Below are 20,517 nucleotides of genomic sequence, written 5' to 3'. Positions count from 1 at the left end.
GAAAGTTGAAAGGAGTAGATAGGGTGGATGTTGTGAGGATGTTTCCTATGGTGGGGAAGTCTAGAACTAGAGGACATAGCCTCAAAATTGATGGGCGACCTTTTAGAACAGAGGTAAGGAGATATTTTTTAGCCAGAGAGTAGTGAATCTGTGGAATGCTCTGCCACAAATAGCTGTGGAGGCCAAGACTGTGGGTATATTTAAAGTGAAAATTGATAGTTTCCTGAATGGTCAAGGCATCAAATGTTACGGCGAGAAGGTAGGTGTATGGGGTTGAGTGGGGTCCAGGATCAGCCATGATGAAATGGACTGATTGGCCTGATTCTGTGTATATGTCTATGGTCTTATGTATTGTTGTTATGAGTTCTCTCAGCTTATACTCACAGAATGAATAACAATATATTCTGGCCACAGCCTTATCAGAAGGAAACACATTGCTCATTCAATTATGTTCAATTTCCATTACTTACGTTAAGCTGATACGACCAATTTAAAACTATTGGCATGGTCAATTACAGTACCATTTAAGTAATTATAAACTCATTTTATACTTTTAATCAATATTATCTTATACTTGTTTGCAGTTTCCTGACAGACATGAACAAAGTTTCATTAAGAAAATCACCTTCCTTTGATGTATTATATCTAACGTGTGGAGCATAAGTGCAGAGTTTATTTTAGAAAAATGCCAATTCCTGATTCATTTCTGGGAAAAACTACTTCTGTGAAGAGACTGATAAATAGAATATTATTTCCCAAATAGTGGCATTGACATTGAGGACAGGAGAGTTATCCATGGTCAACAGCTGAGGAAAAACAACATTTGTAAGTTTATAGATCTGTTCTGTTTTATTAGTGTAATGCCTTGGTTAAAATTTTTACTGCTGTGCTGTAGGTATTTCATTTTAGCACTTCTGTAAGAGCAGTCTTTTCTGCTTGTTTGGGCTTGGGCTAAGATAAGAGGCTTGTTATTCAACTTTGGATTGTGCTGTCAGCCAAATGGGAAAGTGGAATTGGGAGAAGGTTCTGGAGAACACTGGGTCTTTGTCTGTGTTGGCGGGAGCTGGAAGAAGAGAGGAGGATGCTGTCCCTATTGCACAAAGTGCTGTGTACTGAATGGCTTCAAGAAGGAAGAACCAATACTGCCGTGGGAGACCTGTTTGTTCAAGATGGATTTCGAGCAACATTCAGAAGGTGGTGTGTGGTTTCACGTTGACCAAGGGTTCAAAGCGTGAGTGACAGATGTTCCAGAGAGCTCCAACTTAAGTGCACATTTGACTGTTTAAGAGTTGTGCGTCCTTTTTGAGATTCCTTTCTTTCATTTAATAACTGTTTGTTTAAACTAACATTCTTAAATATACTACTTTATAAACTGTATGCAGTGTATGATTTGATTTTTCTTGCCGGGGGCAGTAAATCACAACGTAATTTTGTATATTTCTATCAAATCTCCCCTCAATTTTCCATGTTCTAGGGCATGAAATCCTAACCTAGTCAAGCTTTCCCTATAACTGGTCCTCTAGACTTGCCAACACCCTTGGAAATTTGTTCAATCTCCCTGACATCTTCCCTGTAGGTAAGTGACCAAAACTGGATACAATTCTCCAAAACTAGTCCTCATCATGTCCTATACAATTTCAACATATCCCAACACTTGTACTTAATACATTGATTTATGAAGGCCAAATGTGCCGAATGCTTTCGTTACAACTCTATAACACCACTTTCAGGAATTATGGATCTGTATTCTGAGATCTCTCTGTTCTACCGCACTCCTCAGTGCCCTATTGCTCTCTCTGTAAGACCTATCCTGGTTACTCCCACGAAAGTACAACACCTCACATTTGTCTGCATTAAGTTCCATCTGCTAAAGGTTTTGATAGTCTTCCTTGCTACCCAATAAACACCCATCCACAAACTCTGCAAGACCCTGCAGCGGATAGTGAGGTCCACTGAGAAGATCATTGGGGTCTCTCTTCCCGCCATTACAGACATTTACACCACATGCTGCACCTGCAAAGCTAACAGTATTGTGAAGGACTCCACGCACTCCTCACACAAACACTTCTCCCACCTGCCATCTGGGAAAAGGTACCAAAGCATTCGGGCTCTCACGACCAGATGGTGTAACAGTTTCTTCCCCCAAGCCATCAGACTCCTCAATACCCAAAGTCTAGACTGACATTTACATCACTTATTATTATATTGAAATTTGTCCTTTACTGTGCCTATTGTCTTGTTTATTAATTAATTATAGTACTGCCCTGCACTGTTTTGTGCACTTTATGTAGTCCTGTGTAGGTCTGTAGTCTAGTGTAGTTTTTGTGTTGTTTTACGTAATCTAGTGTCTCACATAGTCTAGAGTAGCTTTGTGTTGTTTCATGTAGCACCATGGTCCTGAAGGAATGTTGTTTCATTTTTACTGTGTACTGTACCAGCAGTTTATTGTCGAAATGACAATAAAAAGCGACTTGACTTGTAATTTGTTGATTCAGTTTTTTTGTTGATCCAGGTAATTGATATATATAATCCCCGCACTGATCCCTTCCACACACCACTAGTCACAGGCCTCCAGTCAAAAAGGCAACCATCTACAATTAATCTCTGGCTTCTTCCTCAAAGCCAATGTCTAATTCAATATACTACCTCATTTTGAAAACCAAGCAACTAAACTTTCTTGACCAAACTCCCCTCGTAGAAGCTGCTTGTCCAAACCCCCCACCCCCATTAAAGGCCTTGCAAAACTTCATGTAGACAACGTCCATTGCCTTCCCTTCATCAACCTTCCTGGTAACTTCCTCAAAAAACTCTCGAAGATTGGTTAGACTCAACTTACCATGCACAAAGCCATGTTTACTGTCTCTAACAACTCTCTGTCTATACAAACACATATATATAGGATCCCTTAGAATACCTTACAATAACGTTCGCACTACTGACATCAGGCTCACTGGCCTATAATTTCCTTGCTTTTGCCTGTCTCCATCCTTGAAGAGGGGAGTGACATTTGCAATTTTCTAGTCCTCCATAACCATTCCAGAATCTAGTGATTCTTGAAAGATCTTTACCAGTGCCTACCTAATCTTTTCAGCCACCTCTTTCAGAACCCTGGGGTGTAGACCATCTAGTCCTGTCATGGAAACACTAACTAAGAACACCAGAGTGATTTCAAGTTTCTTTTTAAGAGTTTATTAACATGATATCATGGAGAGTCTGCAGCAGTCTCCACCGTGACCAGAACTCTGATTTTAGGTTGTACAAAGCTCATGTTTATACAGCAAGACAAACAAATTCACATAACTTTTTTTGGCATCCCACGGTCAATAAATGATCAATCATTTAAAAGACACATCAATTATCTCTCAGCATGACTCTAACAGTTCTTCCTGCTTCCTGTTATCAGGACTCATAATTTACCCCCAAAGGCATCCTCCCTCCTGATTCCAGGGGCCTATTATCTTATTTCTTGGAGTTCCTGGTACTGTGCTTATCATCCAAGGTTATTCTCGACACACATCAGCTGTCTTAAGCCCAGCTGTTCCAGAATGGTCAAGTAGCCCATCATACACTAGTTTTAACCATTTCTACCACAAGTTCAGGTGATTTATCTACCTTCAGACTTTCAATTTCCCTATAGTATTGGCAACTTCACTCACTTATGCCCCCTGACACTTCTGAACCTCTGGCATATGCTCGTGTCTTCCACAGTGAAGACTGATGCAAAATACTTATTTAGCTCATCTACCATTTCCTTGTCCTCCATTACTACCTTTTCAGCGGTCCAATATCTACTCTCACCTATCTTTAACCCTTTATATATCTGAAAAAACTTCTGGTATCCTCTTTAATATTACTGGCTAGCTTACCTTTATATTCCATCTTTTACCACTTTATGAGTTTTTAGTAGCCTTCTATTGTTTTTTAAAAGCTTCCTAAACTTCTAATTTCCCACTAATTTTTCCTCTATTATATGCCCTCTCTGGGTTCTATGTTGGCTCTGACCTACTTTGTCAATCATGGTTGTATTATCCTGGCATTTGAATACTTCTTCTTTGGGATCTATCATTCCTGTGCCTTCCGAATCGCTCCCAGCAACTCTACCCATTGCTGCTCTGCCATCATCCCTGCTAGTATCCCCTTCCAATCAACTTTGGCCAGTTCCCCTCTCATGCCTCTGTAATTCCCTTTACTCCACTGTAATACTGATACTTCTGACTGTAGCTTTTCCCTTTCAAATTGCAGGCTGAATTCTATCATTATTATCACTGTTTTCTAAGGGTTCCTTTACCTTAAGCTCTCTAATCAATTCCAGTTCATTGCACAAAAACCAATCAAGAATTGCTAATCCCCTACTGAGCTCAACTATGAGTGGCTCTAAAAGGCCATCATGTAGGCATTCTACAAATTTCTCCTTTTGGGACCCAGCAGCAACCGGATTTTTCCAATCTACCTACATATTGAAACCCCCCATGACTATGATAACATTGCTCTTTTGACATCCATTTACTATCTCCCATTGTAATTTGTAGCTCATATCTTTGCTACTTTGCTACTGTTCGGAGGTTAATATGTAACTCCCATCAGGGTCTTTTTACCCTTGCAGTTTCTTAGCGCTACTCACAATGATTCTACAACTTCAGATCCGATGTTACCTTTTTCTAAGCAACTGATTTCATTTTTTTACCAGCAGAGCCACCCAGTCCCCTCTACCTAACAATCTATCCTTTCAATACGATATGTATCTTTGGAAGTTTAGCTCCCAGCTATAAACTTCTTTCAACCACAATTCAGGAATGCCCACAATGTCATACATGTTAATCTCCAACTGTGCTACTAGTTTGTCTACCTTATTTCATATACTGTGTGATTCAAATATAACACCTTCAGTCCTGTATTCATTACCCTTTTCATTTTTGTTTCCATTTTACACAGTAACTTATCCCGTTGACTGCAGTTTTGCCCTAACATTAGCCTGTCCTTGCTAGCAGTCTCACTGCAAACAGCTACAGTTTATAAACCAACAGCCCCACCCTCAGCCCTATCACTCCAGTTTTCATCCTCCTGCCAAATTAGTTTAAACCCTCTCAAACAGCTCTAGCAAACTTGCTCAAGAAAAATAAGGGAAGTGGAAGACAGATATATTACAAATAAGAAGAAATTTTTGAATGGAAGAAGGACACTACCATGGCTGACAGGTGAAGTCAGAGCCAAAGTTAAAGCAAAAGAGAGGGCAGACAAGGAAGCCAAATCTAGAGGGAAGATAGAGGATTGTGAAGCTTTTAAAAATTTGCATTAGGTAGGAAAAGATGAATTGTGAAAGGAAGCTGGCGACTAATATCAAAGAAGATAACTAATGCTGTTTTAAGTATATAAAGGGTAAAACAGCATTGAGGGTAGATAAAGGACCAAAAGAAAATGATGCTGGAGATATTGTAATGAGAGACGCAGAGATGGCAGAGGAAATGAATGCATATTTTCCATCAGTCTCCACACTGGAAGACATCTGTAGTATACCAGACATTCAAGAGTGATGTGCAGTGAAAATTACAACTGAGAAGGTGCTCAGGAAGCTTAATGGTCTGAGGGTGGATAAATCTTCTGGATCTGATGGAATGCACCTGTGGGTTCTGAAGGAGGTAGCTGCAGAGGCATTAACAATGATCTTTTAAGAATCAATAGACTCTGGCATTGTACTGGATGACTGGAAAATTGCAATTGTTACTCCGCTATTTAAGAAAGGTGGGAGGCAGCAGAAAGGAAACTATAGACCTGTTAGTCTGGCATCAGTGGTTGGGAAGTTGCTGAAATCCATTGTTAGGGATGAGATTATGGAACACATGGAGGCACATGACAAGATAGACCAAAGCCAGCATGGTTTCCTGAAAGGAAAATCCTACTTGACTAACATACTGTAATTTTTTGAGGAAAATACAAGCAGGGTAGACAAAGGAGATGCTGTGGATGTGGTGTACTTGGATTTTCAGAAGGTCTTTGACAAGGTGCTGCACATGAGGCTGCTTAGCAAGATAAGAGCCCATGGAATTACAGGAAGTTACTAGCATGGGTGGAGCATTGGCTGATTGGCAGAAAACAGAGTGGGAATAAAGAGATCCTATTCTGGCTGGCTGCCGGTTACCAGTGGAGTTCCACAGGGGTCGATGTTAGGACTGCTGCTTTTTACAATGTATGTCAATGATTTGGACTATGGGAATTATGGATTTGTTACTAAATTTGCAGATGATACAAAGATAGGTGGAGGAGCGGGTAGTTTTGAGGAAACAGAGAGCCTGCAGAGAGACTTATGTAGTTCAGGGGAATGGGCGAAGAAGTGGCAAATAAAATACAATGTTGGAAAATGTATGGTCATGCACTTTGGTGGAAGAAATAAAGAAGTAGACTATATTTTAGATGGGGAGAGGATTCAAAATGCAGAGATGCAAAGGGATTTGGGAATCCTTGTGCAGGATACCCTAAAGGTTAACCTCCAGGTTGAGTCGATGGTGAAGAAGGCTAATGCAATGTTGGCAATCATTTCTAGAGGTATAGAATATAACAGCAAGGACGTGATGTTGAGGCTCCATATGGCACTTATTAGACTAAACTTGCGGTATTGTGTGCAGTTTTGGGCTCCTTATTTTAGAAAGGATCATACTGATATTGGAAAGAGAAGATTCATGAGAATGACTCCAGGAATGAAAGGGTTACTGTATGAGGAACATCTGGCAGCTCTTGGGCTGTATTCCCTGGAGTTCAGGAGATTGGAGGGAGGGAGGGATCTCATATTAAAAGGCCTGAACAGATTCAAAATGGCAAAGCTAGGACAAGAGGGCATGACTTCAGGATTGAAGGATGTCCATTTAGAGATGTGGAGAAATTACTTTAGTCAGAGGGTGGTAAATCTGTGGAATTTGTTGCGTCATTGGGTATATTTAAGGCAGAGATAGATAGGTTCTTGATTAACCAGGGCATCAAATGGTATGGGGAGAAGGCAGGAGAGTGGGGATGACTGGAAGAATTGGATCAGCCTATGATTGAATGGTGGAGTAGTCTCGATAGACCAAATGACCTAATTCTGCCCTATATGTTATACTTTTATGGTCTTGTGATATTATTTCCCCCCCTCCCCCGGGTTCAGGTGAAACCCACCCCTTTTGTACCTTCCCCAGAAAAGATCTCAATGATCCAGAAATCTGAACAACTGCTCTTTGCACCAGTTTCTCAGCCTTGTAATCATCTGCCAAATGCTCTTAATCTTACCCTCTCTGGTGTGTGGCTCAGCCAGCAATCCAGAGATTATTACCCTGGCAGTACCCAGGGTAGTAATTACTACCCAGTATTACTACCCAGATTTTCAGCTTTCTACCTAGCTCCCTAAAATCTCTCTTCAGAACTTCACCTTTCCCACCTATGTCATTGGTGCCAATACATACCAAGACCTCTGGCTGCCCACCATCCTTCTGTAGAATGCCATGGACCTGATCTGAGACATCTCTGACCCTGGCAACTGGGTTTCTCTTTCACATCCACAGAATCTCATCCCTATTCCTCTAACTATTGAATGTCCTATCACTATTGCAGTCCTCTTCACCTCTTCTCTCTCTGAGCCACAACGTCAAACTCGGTGCAGGAGACCCCGTCGCCATGGTTCCCCTATTGGGAACATTTGATTGCAGCAGTGAGAGATTGAAGTTGTCCTTGAACACTCCCACCAGTTGTGTGGCACAGGTTTTCAGTGCCCTACCTGGTCAGAGCCTGATACCTTGTGAGGGTTCATGCTCTTGAAAGATGTTCTGATGTTGGTCTCTGCGACGGAAATCACAGGGTCACCAGATGCTGCAGGGATTCACACTGGTATAGGTTTATTCTCCCTTTCAAAGCAGGTCTAAAAGGTGTTTAGATCATCTGGGAGTGAGAGATCACAGCCATTCATGACGTTAGGTTTCATCTTGTAGGAAGTAATGGCCTGCAATCCCTGTCAGAGCTGACATGCATCAGATTCCATCTCTAAATTCAATTGACTTTGTTTCCTTGCTTGTAAAATAGTCTTCCCTTGGTTGTACATGGACTTCTTGTATTGCTCTGCATTACTGGCCTTGACTAAACAGAACTAGGCCTCAGCAGACTATGAATCTCTTGGTTCATCTATGGCTTTTGGTTTGGGTATGTCCGGTATGTTCTCAAAGGCACACACTCATCCACACAGGTCTTGATGACGACGGTGACAACTGTGGTGTCTTCATTCAGATTCAAAGATTCCACCAGCTCAAAGCAGTCCTCTGCCTCCCTTGGTCCTCACCACTGGTGCTGAGGTCTCTCGTCTCTGCTTGTACACTGGCAGTAGAAGTGCAGCCAGGGGATCAGACTTTCCAACGCGCAGGCATGGGATTGCACAGTAAGCATTTTTCATGGTGGTATAACAGTGGTCAAGTGTGTTGGCTCCTCTGGTTCCACAGGTGATTCCATTGGTGATGGATGTTCAGAGACTTCTTCATGCCGGCCTGGCTGAAATCCCCTGCAGTTATGGAGAGGGCAACAGGGTGTGCTGTCTTGTGACTACTGATCATGGTGCTCAGCTCCTCTGGTGCCTGCCTGATATTGGCTTGAGATAGAATGTACTCTGCTACCGGGATGGTGGCGAAACAATGGATGACACTTGACTACTAGATGTTCCATGTCAGGGAGTGGGATTGAGACAAAACCATCATGTCTGTACACCATGATGAGGTAAACATGCAGCATACTCCACCTCTTCTATCTTTAAAAGACTCAGTTATCCTGACTTTGCAGTGTTTGGTGAACCCCGCGGGTTACAGTGCTGCGACCAGAATGGTGGGGGTAAGCCATCTTTTTGTGAAGCAAAGTACACAGCAGTCCCTAATGTCCCTCTGGTACTGCAATCCTGCTCTGAGTCTTCAATTTTATTTTCCAGAGACTTCTAAACTTCTGGCCCATATCCTTCTAAACCTTTCTTGTTCACATACTGTACCTTGCCAAGTGCTTTTAAAATATTTTTAATGCACCTGCCTCAAGTACTTACCCTGGCAGATCATTCCATATATTGCATTTATTTCAGATTTCCAGCATCCATTATCTTTTGTTTTTCAGTTTGACATAATTACCATCTTATCAGTGTGAACTTATAAATCTTGTAAGCTTAACATGTAAATCTTTACATTCTATTTATAAGGTAACTTTTTTTTATACTTTCTTACTTCTCTTCTAATATTATATCTTTGCATATTCTAATATGCACGTTTGACTGCGAGCTTCTCAGTCTCTATCCGTCTGTTTGCATTTTTGTTTTCTTGTGTAGGGGTGGTATTTCACAGCATTCGCTGACCACAAACCCCTTGTGCATGTAAAGCCCAAAATTTTAGACCCTTGCTTTGCATGGCAGCAACGCTATCTAGTCTACATATCTGAGTTCACAATCGATATACAGCATATCTAGGGGAAAAATAATGCTGGGGCTGATTGCCTCTCATGGCCAGCCATTGGAGATGTACGCATAGGTGTTGGCTATGCCAGCATGACAGCCAACCCAGAGGTCTAGGCTTACTGAACAGCAGTAATGGGTTGGCTGACATTAAGTTTGGGAAAGCTGGGGGTTTCACCCCGTGCGATTTCTGAACTGGTTGCCCATGCCCCTTTGTGCCTTCACACTGGAGATGGGCTGTTTTCGCCTCTCGCATCTGAGCTGGAATGCCTCACAGAAATTGGTTGCACCAAAGTTTGTTTGGCATGTCCTCAGAAAGGATATGCGTGATTGGACTATGTGGAGTGCCAGCGGGCAAAAATTAACCATCATGTTCAGGAGCCATTGGTGCCTTTTGACGTCCCTGAGCGACAGTTTGACCACCTCAATGTGGACTTTGTTAGTCCTTTCTCCCCTCTGGGGTTTCACACACCTTCTTACCATGGTGGACCGACCCACCAGGTGGCCAGAGGTCGTCCCTCCAGCATCATCAATGGCCACAGACATGGCTCGGGCGTTCATCAGCAACCTGGGATGCTCGGTTTGGCACCCCATTTGATATTTCCTCTGACTGTGGTCCCCATTTCATTTCTGAACTCTGGGCTGCGATGGCCCAGAACCTTGGTATTAGGCTACATCACACCACACCATATCACCGATCATCCAGTGGCATATACGAGCGGTTTCACCATTCCTTAAAAAACTGCTCTGCAGGCTTCCCTGATGGATGAGTGTTAGCACGATTGGTGCCCGTGGGTCCTGCTGGAGCTCAGAACTGCTCTAAAAGAGTACCTGCAGTCGTCTGCGGCTGTTGGTATATGGACAGCCTTACAAGTGCCAGATGATTTCGTTCCTGATGCCACACCCACCTGGTCGGCTTCTCAGCAGTATTTCACCATCCTCACTAAATTCAATTCCTTTTCACCTACTCCTACCTCACATCATGGTGTACAGCACTCGGGGTTCCTGTTGACCTACGTTCTGCCTTGTTTGTTTCCGTCCACCGTGGTGTACACCAACATCCCCTTAGGCCCTCTTACAATGACCTGTTCCATGTTTTGGAATGGAGAGAAAAGACTTTTATTGCAGATAAGAGGAGTAAACCTGAATGTATTTCGGTAGATTGCCTTAAACTGGCCCATCATATTTGGGCATCACAATGTGACCATGAGCGTGTCAACACCCCTCTGGATGAGCTGTGATTCGTCCACTCCTGGACAACAGGACCCAAGCCTGGCAGATCACCTGAGGTCCAGACAGACTCACAATGCCAGTTTTAATTAATTCTGAGGGGGTCTGTGTAGGGTAACATAATTGGGAGAAATGTACAAAATTTACAATCACTGACATTGAGTTGGGGTTTCGCCAGTCTGATGTGATGATATTGTTACATAAGGGTTTTTAGCGCACTTTTGTGTTTAGGCTTTGGAGTTCAGTAAAGTGTATTATGGGTTTCATTTAACATAAAATGCCCCATTTCATTTATATTTGTGAAAACCTACATATACAGTGTGTTTGATTCTTTCATCATTGCTGGGTCGAAGCAAGAGTACTTTTATCAGAAGGACTGCAGCATATCAAGAAAATGGTTATCATCACCTTTGCAGGATAATTGGGTAAGAGTAATTTGCTGATCTTGCTGGCAATGTTCATATCTGAAAAATAAATGAAAAGAAGAATTAGACTAAAGGATTTAAGAGAAATAAGTACATGTGGGAGAAAGGATAAATATGATGTACTTATTTAGTGAGATTAAATTAGATGGGGAGGAGGCTTATGTAAAGCACAAATATCCATTCAATTCAATGAACTGAATGTTTTTGTTCTGTAAGTGGGATAATTTATGAAACTAGACCTTTGACAGTAATGTTACCCACCTTTTTATACAATTTTGGATTATATTGCCAATAAATCTTGCAGATTCTCAATTCTATGTAATTGTTTTCATAATTGTAATGCTTCTGATATGAATGTTTTTCAAAACATCCTTTGATTTAAAGGAATCATACTTCCTGCAGCTTTCCACGTTTTCTTTATTAGGATGCACATTTTCCAGTTGCTAATTCCCAAAGCCCCCAAAGACATTGTTGCCATTGTTCGTCAGCTGTGGAGAGAACTGGTGGGAGGAGCTACCATCCTGCTTGCATGTTGTTGCTCCCCTGACAGTTATGATTTATATTTTCTTCATCATTAAAAAACCCTGAGTTCACAAAATTTGAAATCACTGAATGCAGTTTAAAAGAAGTGATGCGTAAGTATCAATATGTCTTGAGCAGGTGGAGTGAGCCTTGATCTTAAATCATGCACTGGAATTGGTCACAGTATCTTTCCAGGCATTCAGTGGCATTGATCCAGTAACAATGAAGGAACAGTGAATGTATGGTACAGGCGCAGGAACAAGCGATTCACTGTTTAATAAAATTGTGGTTGATCTTTTACTTCAGTGCTCTTCAGAACCTTCAGGAATGAGATCCACCAGTTAGTTGTGTGGTGACACAGCAACAACATTGCAATCAACGTCAGTAAGACCAAAGAAATGTTTTTGGATATTAGCAAGGGTAAGATGAGGGAAGACACATCAGATCTCATAGAGGGATGAGGAGTGGAAAGAGTGAGCAATTTCAAGTTCCTGGGTGTCAACATCTCTGAGGATCTAAACTGGATCCAACATATCAATGCAACTATAAAGGAGACACGACTGTGGCTATATTTCATTAGAAGTTTGAGGAGATTTGGTGTGCCACCAAAAGCACTCGCCAATTTCTACAGATGTACCGTGCAAAGCCTTCTAACTGGCTGCATCACTATCTGTGATAAGGGTGGGGGTCCACGGCAAAGGATCGAAGTAAGCTACAGAGAGTTATAAAATTAGTCAGCTCCTACATGGGCACTAGCCTCTGTAGTATCCAGTACATCTTCAAGGAGCATTGTTGCAGAAAGGCAGCATCCTTTGTTAAGGGCCCCCATCACCCAGGACACGCCCTCTCCTCATTGTTACCATCAGGTAGGAGGTTGAGAAGCCTGAAGGCACACACTCAACAATTCAGGAACAGCTTCTTCCCCTTTACCATCCAATTTCTAAATGGATATTGAACCTATGAATACTATCTCACTTTTTTAAAATATATATATATTATGTCTGTTTTTGCACAATGGGATCCATTGAATCACTGTGGCTTTAATTTGTCTTTTCTTGATACTGATCATCAGAAAAAGACTACTTTGTGTCAAAGTGAAAACAGATCTCTACAAAGTGATCTAAATTAGTTATGAATATAAAACTCAAAATATTGCATAAGTATTCACCCCCTTTAATATGACACACCAAATCATCACTGGTGCAGCTAATTGGTTTTAGAAGTCACATAATTAGTTAAATAGAGATCACCGTGTGTACTTAAGGTGTTTCAATTGATTAAAATAAAAATACATCTGTGTCTGGAATGTCCAACTGCTGGTGAATAAGTATCCTAGCAAAAACTATACCATGAAGACAAAAGAACACTCCAATCAACTCCACAAAAAAGTTATTGAAAAGCATGAGATGGATACAAGAACATTTCTAAGACACTGAAAATCCCTTAGAGTACAATTAAGTCAATCTGTAAATCTGTCTTGAGCAGGCTGTCCTCAAAAACTGAGTGATTATGCAAGAAGGTGACTAGTGAGGGAGGCCACCATGAGACCTGACAACTCTGGAAGAGTTACAAGCCTCAGTAGCTGAGAAGGGAGAGACTGCACATACAACAACCATTGTCTGGATATTTCACCAGTCACAGCTTTATGGGAGAGTGGCAAAGAGAAAGCCACTTTTGAAAAAATGTAATATGAAATCACAGCTAGAGTTTGGCAGAAGGCGTGTGGAGACTCTGAAGTCAGCTGGAAGAAGGTTCTATGGTCTGATGAAATGAAAACTGAGCTTTTTGGCCACACCAAACGCTATTTTTGGCATTAGCCAAGCATCGCACATCATCAAAAACACACCATCCCTACCATGAAGCACAGTGGTGGCTGCATCATGCTGTGGGGATGCTTCACTGTAGCAGACCATGGAAGGTTTGTGAAGGTAGAGGGTAAAATGAATGCAGCAAAATACAGGGAAATCCTGGAGGAAAACTTGATGCAGTCTGCAAGAGAACCTCAACTTGGGAGAAGATTTATTTTCCAGCAAGATGAGGAATGGCTTGAAATCAACAAAGTTGATGTCCTGGAATGGCCAAGTCAGAATCCAGACCTCAATCCAAATGAGAATTTGTGGTATGGATGGACTTGAAAAGGGCTGTCCACTCATAATCCCCATAGAATCTGACAAGGCTTGAGCAGATTTGTAAAGAAGAATGGGGAAGAATTGCAGTGTCCAGATGTGCATAGCTCATAGAGACCTCTCCACACAGACTCAAGGCTGTAATTGCTGCCAAAAGTGTGTCTAATAAATTATTTTGTGTTTTATATTTTTGTAATTAATTTAAATCATTTTGGAGAGATCTGTCTTCACTTTGACATGAAAGAGTATTTTTCTGTTGATCAGTATCATAAAAAGCCAAATTAAATCCACTGTGATTCAGTGTTGTAAAAGAATAAAACATGAGAACATCCTGGGGGTGAATACTCAATTTGGCTCAAGGCACTGCTCTGAAGTTTGTGGATCTTAGGAAATCTCAGCAGGGGGCAGAGATGGGTCATTCATTTCCCATTTTTTGGTTGTATATTGTTCAAATTACTTATCTTTTGCACTCACATGCTGTTGCTGATGAAAATGGAATGCTCATGGAACTTTTCCTCCTGTTAGTATTTGGCACTGTTCACAACTGAATGCAGAAGGACTGCTGAACTTTGTTTGATCTTATTGGTCGGCGATCAGTTCATTTGCTGTTTCGTGTTACTTCCTCATGTCTGTTGCCTGTTGTTGTAGATTCATCTGGGTGGCATGTTCTTTTGATGTGAACTTAGAGACCCTTCTGCATACCTTCCTTAAGTTCCTTATTGAAACACAACCCTTCATGTGTCATCATGTTACGGGTAAAGACCGTAAGACCATTAGGCATAGAAGCAGAATTGGGCCATTCAGCCCATTGAGTCTGCTCCACCATTCCATTATGGCTGATCCTGATCCCACTCAACCCCATAAACCTGCCTTCTCACTATAACCTTTGATGCCCTGACTAATTAGGAAACTAGCAATTTTCTCTTTAAATATACCCACAGTCTTGGCCTCTACAGCTGTCTGTGGCAGAGCATTCCACAGATTTACTACTCTCTGGCTAAAAGAATTCTCCTTACCTATGTTTTAAAGGGTTGCCCCTCAGTATTGAGGCTGTGCCCTCTAGTTCTGGACACACCCACCATAGGAAACATCCTTACAAAATCAACCTTATCTAGTCCTTTCAACATTCTGTAGGTTTCAATGGGATCCACCCACATTCTTCTAAATTCAAGTAGGTACAGCCCAAAGCTGCCAAATGCTCTTCATATGTTAACCCCTTTATTCCCAGAATCATCCTCATGAACTTCCTCTGGACTCTCTCCAATGACAACACATCCTTCCTGAGATATGAGGCCCAAAACAGTTGACAAAACTGCAAGTGCAGCCTGACTAGTGTCTTATAAAGTCTCAGCACTTGAAATGAATGTCAACATTGTATTTGCCTTCCAGACTCAAACTGTAAATTAACCTTTTGGGAGTCTTGCATGAGGACTCCCAAATCCCATTGCACCTCCAATGTTTGAATTTTCTCCCCATTCAGATAATAGTCTGTAATTTTGTTCCTTATATCTAAATGCATTATCATACATTTCCCAACCCTGTATTCCATCTGCCAGTTTTTAGCCCAATCTTCCAAATTGTCTCAGTACTTCTTCAATCGCATTGCTTTCTCGGCACCACCTTTTCCTCCACCCAACCGTGTCATCCACAAACTTTGTCACAAAGCCATCAATCCCATTATCTAAATCATTGACAAACAATGTCAAAAGTAGCAGTCCCACTACTGACCCCTGAGGAACACCACTAGTCACCAGCAGCCAACTAGAAAGCCCCCCTTTATTCCCAGTCACTGCCTCCTGCCTGCCAGCTATTCCTCTATCCATGCCAGTATCTTCCCTGCAATTCCATGGGATTTTATCTTGTTCAGAAGCCTCATGTGTGGTACCCTATCAAACACCTTCTGAAAATCCAAGTAAATTACATCCATTGCCTCTCCTTTGTCCACCCTGCTCGTTATTTCCTCGAAGAACTCTAACAGATTTGTTCGGCAAGATTTCCCTTCACAGAAACCATGCTGACTTTGACCTTATTTTGTCTTTAGTCTCCAAGTACCCTGAACCCTCATCCTTAATAATGGACTCCACCCAGTGAGTTTAGGCTAACTAGCCTATAATTCCCTTTCTTTTGCCTTCCTCCCTTCTTAAAGAGTGGAGTGACATTTGCAATTTTCCAGTTCTCCGAAACCATGCCAGAATCAAGTGATTCTTAAATGATCATAACCAATGCATCTGCTATCTCTTCAGCAATCTCTTTCAAAACTCTGGGATGTAGTCCATCTGGTCCAAGTGACTTATCCACCTTTCAGTTTGCCTAACACTTTTTCCTTTGTAATAACAATGGCACTCACTCCTGCTCCCAGGCACTCACAGACCTCTAGTACACTGCTAGTGTCTTCCACAGTGAAGACAGATGCAAAGTACTCATTAAGTTCATCTGCCATTTCTTTGTCCCCCATTACTACCTCACTAGCATAATTTCAGTGGTCCAATATTAGCGCCCTTTTACTCTTTATATAATTGAAAAATTTGTTGGTATCCTGCTTTATATTATTGTTTAGTTTGCCCACACATTTCATCTTTTCCCGTTCTATGGCTTTTTTAGTTGCCCTTTGTTTGATTTTAAAAACTTCCCAATCATCCACTCACTTTCACTACATTATATGCCATTTCCTTGGCTTTTATGCATCCCTTAACTTCCCTTGCTAGCCACAGTTGCCATTTGAGAATTTCTTCTGTGAAACATATCTGTCCTGCGCCTTGTGAACTATTCCCAGAAATGTCAGCCACCCCTGCTCTGGTGTCAACCTGCCAATATCCCTCTCCAATCCACTTAGACAAGTTCGTTTCTCATGCCTCTGTAATTCCCTTTATTCCAGGGCAATACTAAAACATCTGACTTGTGCTTCTCTCTCAAGTCATAGTATGAATTCAAGCATATTATAATCACTGCCTCCTCAGGATTCCTTTACCTTAAGCTCCCTAATAAAATCTGGATTATTACACAACACCCAATCTAGGATAGCTTTTCCCCGAATAGGCTCAAGCACAAGCTACTCTAAAAAGCCATCACTTAGGCATTCAACAAATTCCCTCTCTTGTGATCTGACACCAGCCTGATTTTCCACTCCCCATGCACATTGAAGTCCCCAATTGCAATTGTTACATTACCTTATTACATTCCCTTTCCAGCTCTCTTTGCAATCACAACCCCACATCTTGGATACTATTTGGATGCCTAATATGATTCCTATAATTTTTTTTTTACCCTTGCAGTTTTTTTAACTCCACCCACGAAGATTTAAAATTCTTTGACCCTATGTCACCTCCTTCTAATGATGTAATTTCACCACTTACCAACAGAGCCACACCACTACCTATGGCTTCCTGCCTGTCCTTTCAATACAAAGTATATCCTTTGATTTTAAGCTCCCAACTATGGCCTTCTTTCAGCCACGACTCAGGCATGCCATGACATCATATCAATCAATCTATAATTGTGCCACGTCTTCATCCACTTTATTCCAAATACCATGTCCATTTATATACAGCACCTTCAGTCTTGCATTCTTTGTGCTTTTGAATTTTGCCTCTGTGGTGCAATTTAACTTTTCACACTGGCTGCATTTGTACCCAATCATTGGCTTGTTCTTCCTTACATATTGGCTTGTTCTTCCCCTGCCATATTAGTTTAAACCATTCCCAAAAGTTCTAGTAAACCTGCCCACAAGGATATTGGTCCCCCTCAGATTCAAGGGCAACTCATCCTTTTGTTTGGGTCACACCTGCCCCAGAAGAGGTCCCAATGACCCAGAAATCTGAATCCCTCCCCTGCTCCATTCCTCAGCCACAAATTTGCCTGCCACCTCATTCTATTCCTATCCTCATTGTCACATGGCACAGGCAGCAATCCTGAGATTACTATCTGCTTCTCAGCTTCCTTCCTAACTTTCTGTATTCTGTTTTCAGGAGCTTCTCCCTTTTTCTACCTATATCATTGATACCAATATGTACCACGACTTCTGGCTGCTCACACTCCTTCTTCAGGATATTGTGGATGCTTTCAGAAACATTAAAGTCCCTGGCACCTGGGAGACAAACTACCATTCATGTCTCTTGTTTGCATCCACAGAATCACCTCTTTGTACCCCTAACTATAGCGCCTCCTGTTACTGCTGCCACCCTCTTCTCTTCCCTACCCTTCTGAGCCACAGGGCCAGACTCAGTTCCAGAGCCATGGCTGCTATTGCTTCCCCCAGCAGTACTCAAAATGGAGTATTTATTATTAAGGAGGAAGGCCACGGGGGGTGCTCTCCACTATCTGATGTTTTCCCTTCCCTCTCTCGACAGTCACCCATTTATCTATGTCCTGTAGCCTTGTGGTGACTACCTCCCTGTAGTTCCTGTCTATCATCTCCTTACTTTCCCTAACAAGCCGAAGGTCATTGAGCTGCAGCTCCAGTTCCCTCACATGGTCTCTAAGGAGCTGCATCTCGATGTAACTCGTGCAGATGTAGCCCTCAAGGAAGCTGGAAGTCTCCTGGAAATCCCAGATCTGATACTCAGATCAGAACACTAGCCCTGCAGATATACCATCTATCGTTTCAAGAGTTAGATTAGAAAAAGAAATAAGAGATAAACTTACCTACTTACCTCGCTGAAGTGTGTTAAGCCAAAGCCTTACCACTCTGACTCAGACCACTCAGATGACGACCACTCCACTAGATGGTACCTCTCTTTTATGGAGTCTGGACCAGCACAGGGTACGCTTTTACTGTGTCTGCGCTGCTGTCCAATCAAAGGCTCCTGCTGAAAACTCTCTGCTTTTTCAAGCTCTGCTCCAGACCTGAGTTACTATTTAGGGTGAATACATTTCTGTTATTGCTGATGGTTTAATAAAGTATTGGATACCTTGATTTGAGGCTTTAGAAGTATGTCTGTCCCATTTAACCCAAAGGTGGTGCCACAAGTTGTTTTAAAGGGCATTCACAATATTTCATCTTCATTTCAGTTCCACCAGCATTCACTCCTGCCAATATCATCATAAACCTGTGTGCTTGTAAAGGTAGATCATTGAGGACAGGGCCAGGTCCTTGTTTTATCAGTTCACTTATTATCTGCCAAAACCCCATTTTGGTGGTTGTACTTTAGGTTCAGTCTTTCGCGGTGCCACCAAGTTATTCTTGGTCACTGAAGAATACAACTCTGCATTTTCAGTGCCTGTCCTCTTCTCTAATCGATGTTTACATGCAGGGCTACTGATTCACCAGAGGTGTTAAACGTAATCAGGTGATGGTTTCCTTGAATTTGCTTGATCTGTTGCCATATCAATTTTGATTATTCCCAGGGGCATTTCTGTCTGGCTGCCTATAAGACTCCCACGCCCTGTGGGTCTGGGCTAGGCACACTCAGCAAGAATGTAATAAAGTTCAAATTTCTATTTTTAGTGTCATATTCCACAAATAGTTATTTATAGAATATAATATAATTGGGCTTAATGTGTCTAAAGTTTATATGAGAGTTTCCATTCTAAATATTAATGGCTAGTTATAGTGATCTTGTAAGGTTAAATGGTATTAATGGAAAAACACATTAATTAAATGAATGTCTTATATGATTGTGCTTTTCCTAAACTACTCTAGTTGCTCTGTTACTTTACTGTAAGTGATGCTGAGGTATTGCTGTGTCATAGTTGTTGTTTTCTTTCTTGTAAATTAGAGGCATTGGCCACCCTCTGATTACAACTGAGGGAAGTGTTAAGAGAGGCAGGATGTTACACCCCAGCGTATTGCTATTTCTCTGTGATCTGTACCTCAAGGAGAGCTCAAGGGTAACTGACGTTATCCAGAAAGTCTGCTTTTACTTGTTCGGAACTTCTAATTTCTTTTGAAATTCATGAAAACTTAACTTACATTTGCACAGCTTGTTTGATATTTTATCTTCGTTCTGACAATGGCCAAACAAGGAACTGGCAAGAAAGCCCCAAACATTGAACTCTTCATTAAGGTAAACAGCCGATGATTCTTTTTTCCACAAAGTTATTCAAGATCTTTGTCTGTTGGTTGAATCAAAAGTGGATTCATTTTTCTTAGTTTATGCAGTTAGTTTTTGTTTCATTTTAATGTTATTTATTCAGATTACGTTTGTATTAATATATTGTTTTTTTACTTTTATTGCCCCTAAATTTTAATGAATTTAGACTGATATATAACAATATATTTAAAAGGTTCTGCCTAATAATCAATAAAGAGAAATGTCATATTTACATTTTGGATCTGTAAAGTGCCAAGCTTTAGATTTCTTTCACGTTCTGTATGGACTGGGAAACTGACAGCAACTGGTAGGGAGAGTGAAGTTTTGCATGATTAATGCAGTGATATTACATGAATATATGATTGCAGTGCAATATGATCGCTCGTCCCTATTTTCTTGTTGAAACAGAAGTCTTAAAAGCAGTGCAGACTGGCAGAAATTGTTGAAAAACTGAAATAAGTGATCGGGCAGGGTGAAAGCTGGGTTGACTCTGTGAACCAGCCCATAACTAACAACAGAAAGTCTCATTATCGTTCATTACCACCATCGTGAATAAACTAGCTAAGCCAGGATTTTCCCATTTCCTGTTTTAATTTCGGCGGTCATTGACCACACCCTGTTTTTTCCGTACATTCCTTACCAGTTTCCTGAAGTTTTGAGTGCATAGCTTTTTATATGCAGGTTCCAACCAAACTGATCAGGTTCCTGATATTATTATTGATCTTTCCTGTCTGTAAATAATAGGAGCT

At 41.4% G+C, this 20,517-nt stretch overlaps 1 protein-coding gene across 1 annotated transcript in view; it reads left to right on the top strand.

Annotated features, from left to right (window-relative positions):
• Positions 1-880: 880 nt before the first annotated feature.
• The window catches only part of clic2 (chloride intracellular channel 2), a 51,145-nt gene continuing 31,508 nt past the window's right edge, over positions 881-20,517 (top strand). The window contains 3 exon segments of the mRNA XM_073058435.1: positions 881-1,194; positions 19,658-19,722; positions 19,724-19,741. Of these exon segments, the coding sequence (XP_072914536.1) occupies positions 1,170-1,194; positions 19,658-19,722; positions 19,724-19,741 (108 nt within the window). The 5' untranslated portion in view covers positions 881-1,169.

Source organism: Hemitrygon akajei, chromosome 10 (genome assembly GCF_048418815.1).
Source record: "Hemitrygon akajei chromosome 10, sHemAka1.3, whole genome shotgun sequence".
Taxonomy (NCBI): domain Eukaryota; kingdom Metazoa; phylum Chordata; class Chondrichthyes; order Myliobatiformes; family Dasyatidae; genus Hemitrygon; species Hemitrygon akajei.
Note: the sequence above shows the minus strand (reverse complement) of the source record. Positions and strands in the feature narration are given on the sequence as shown.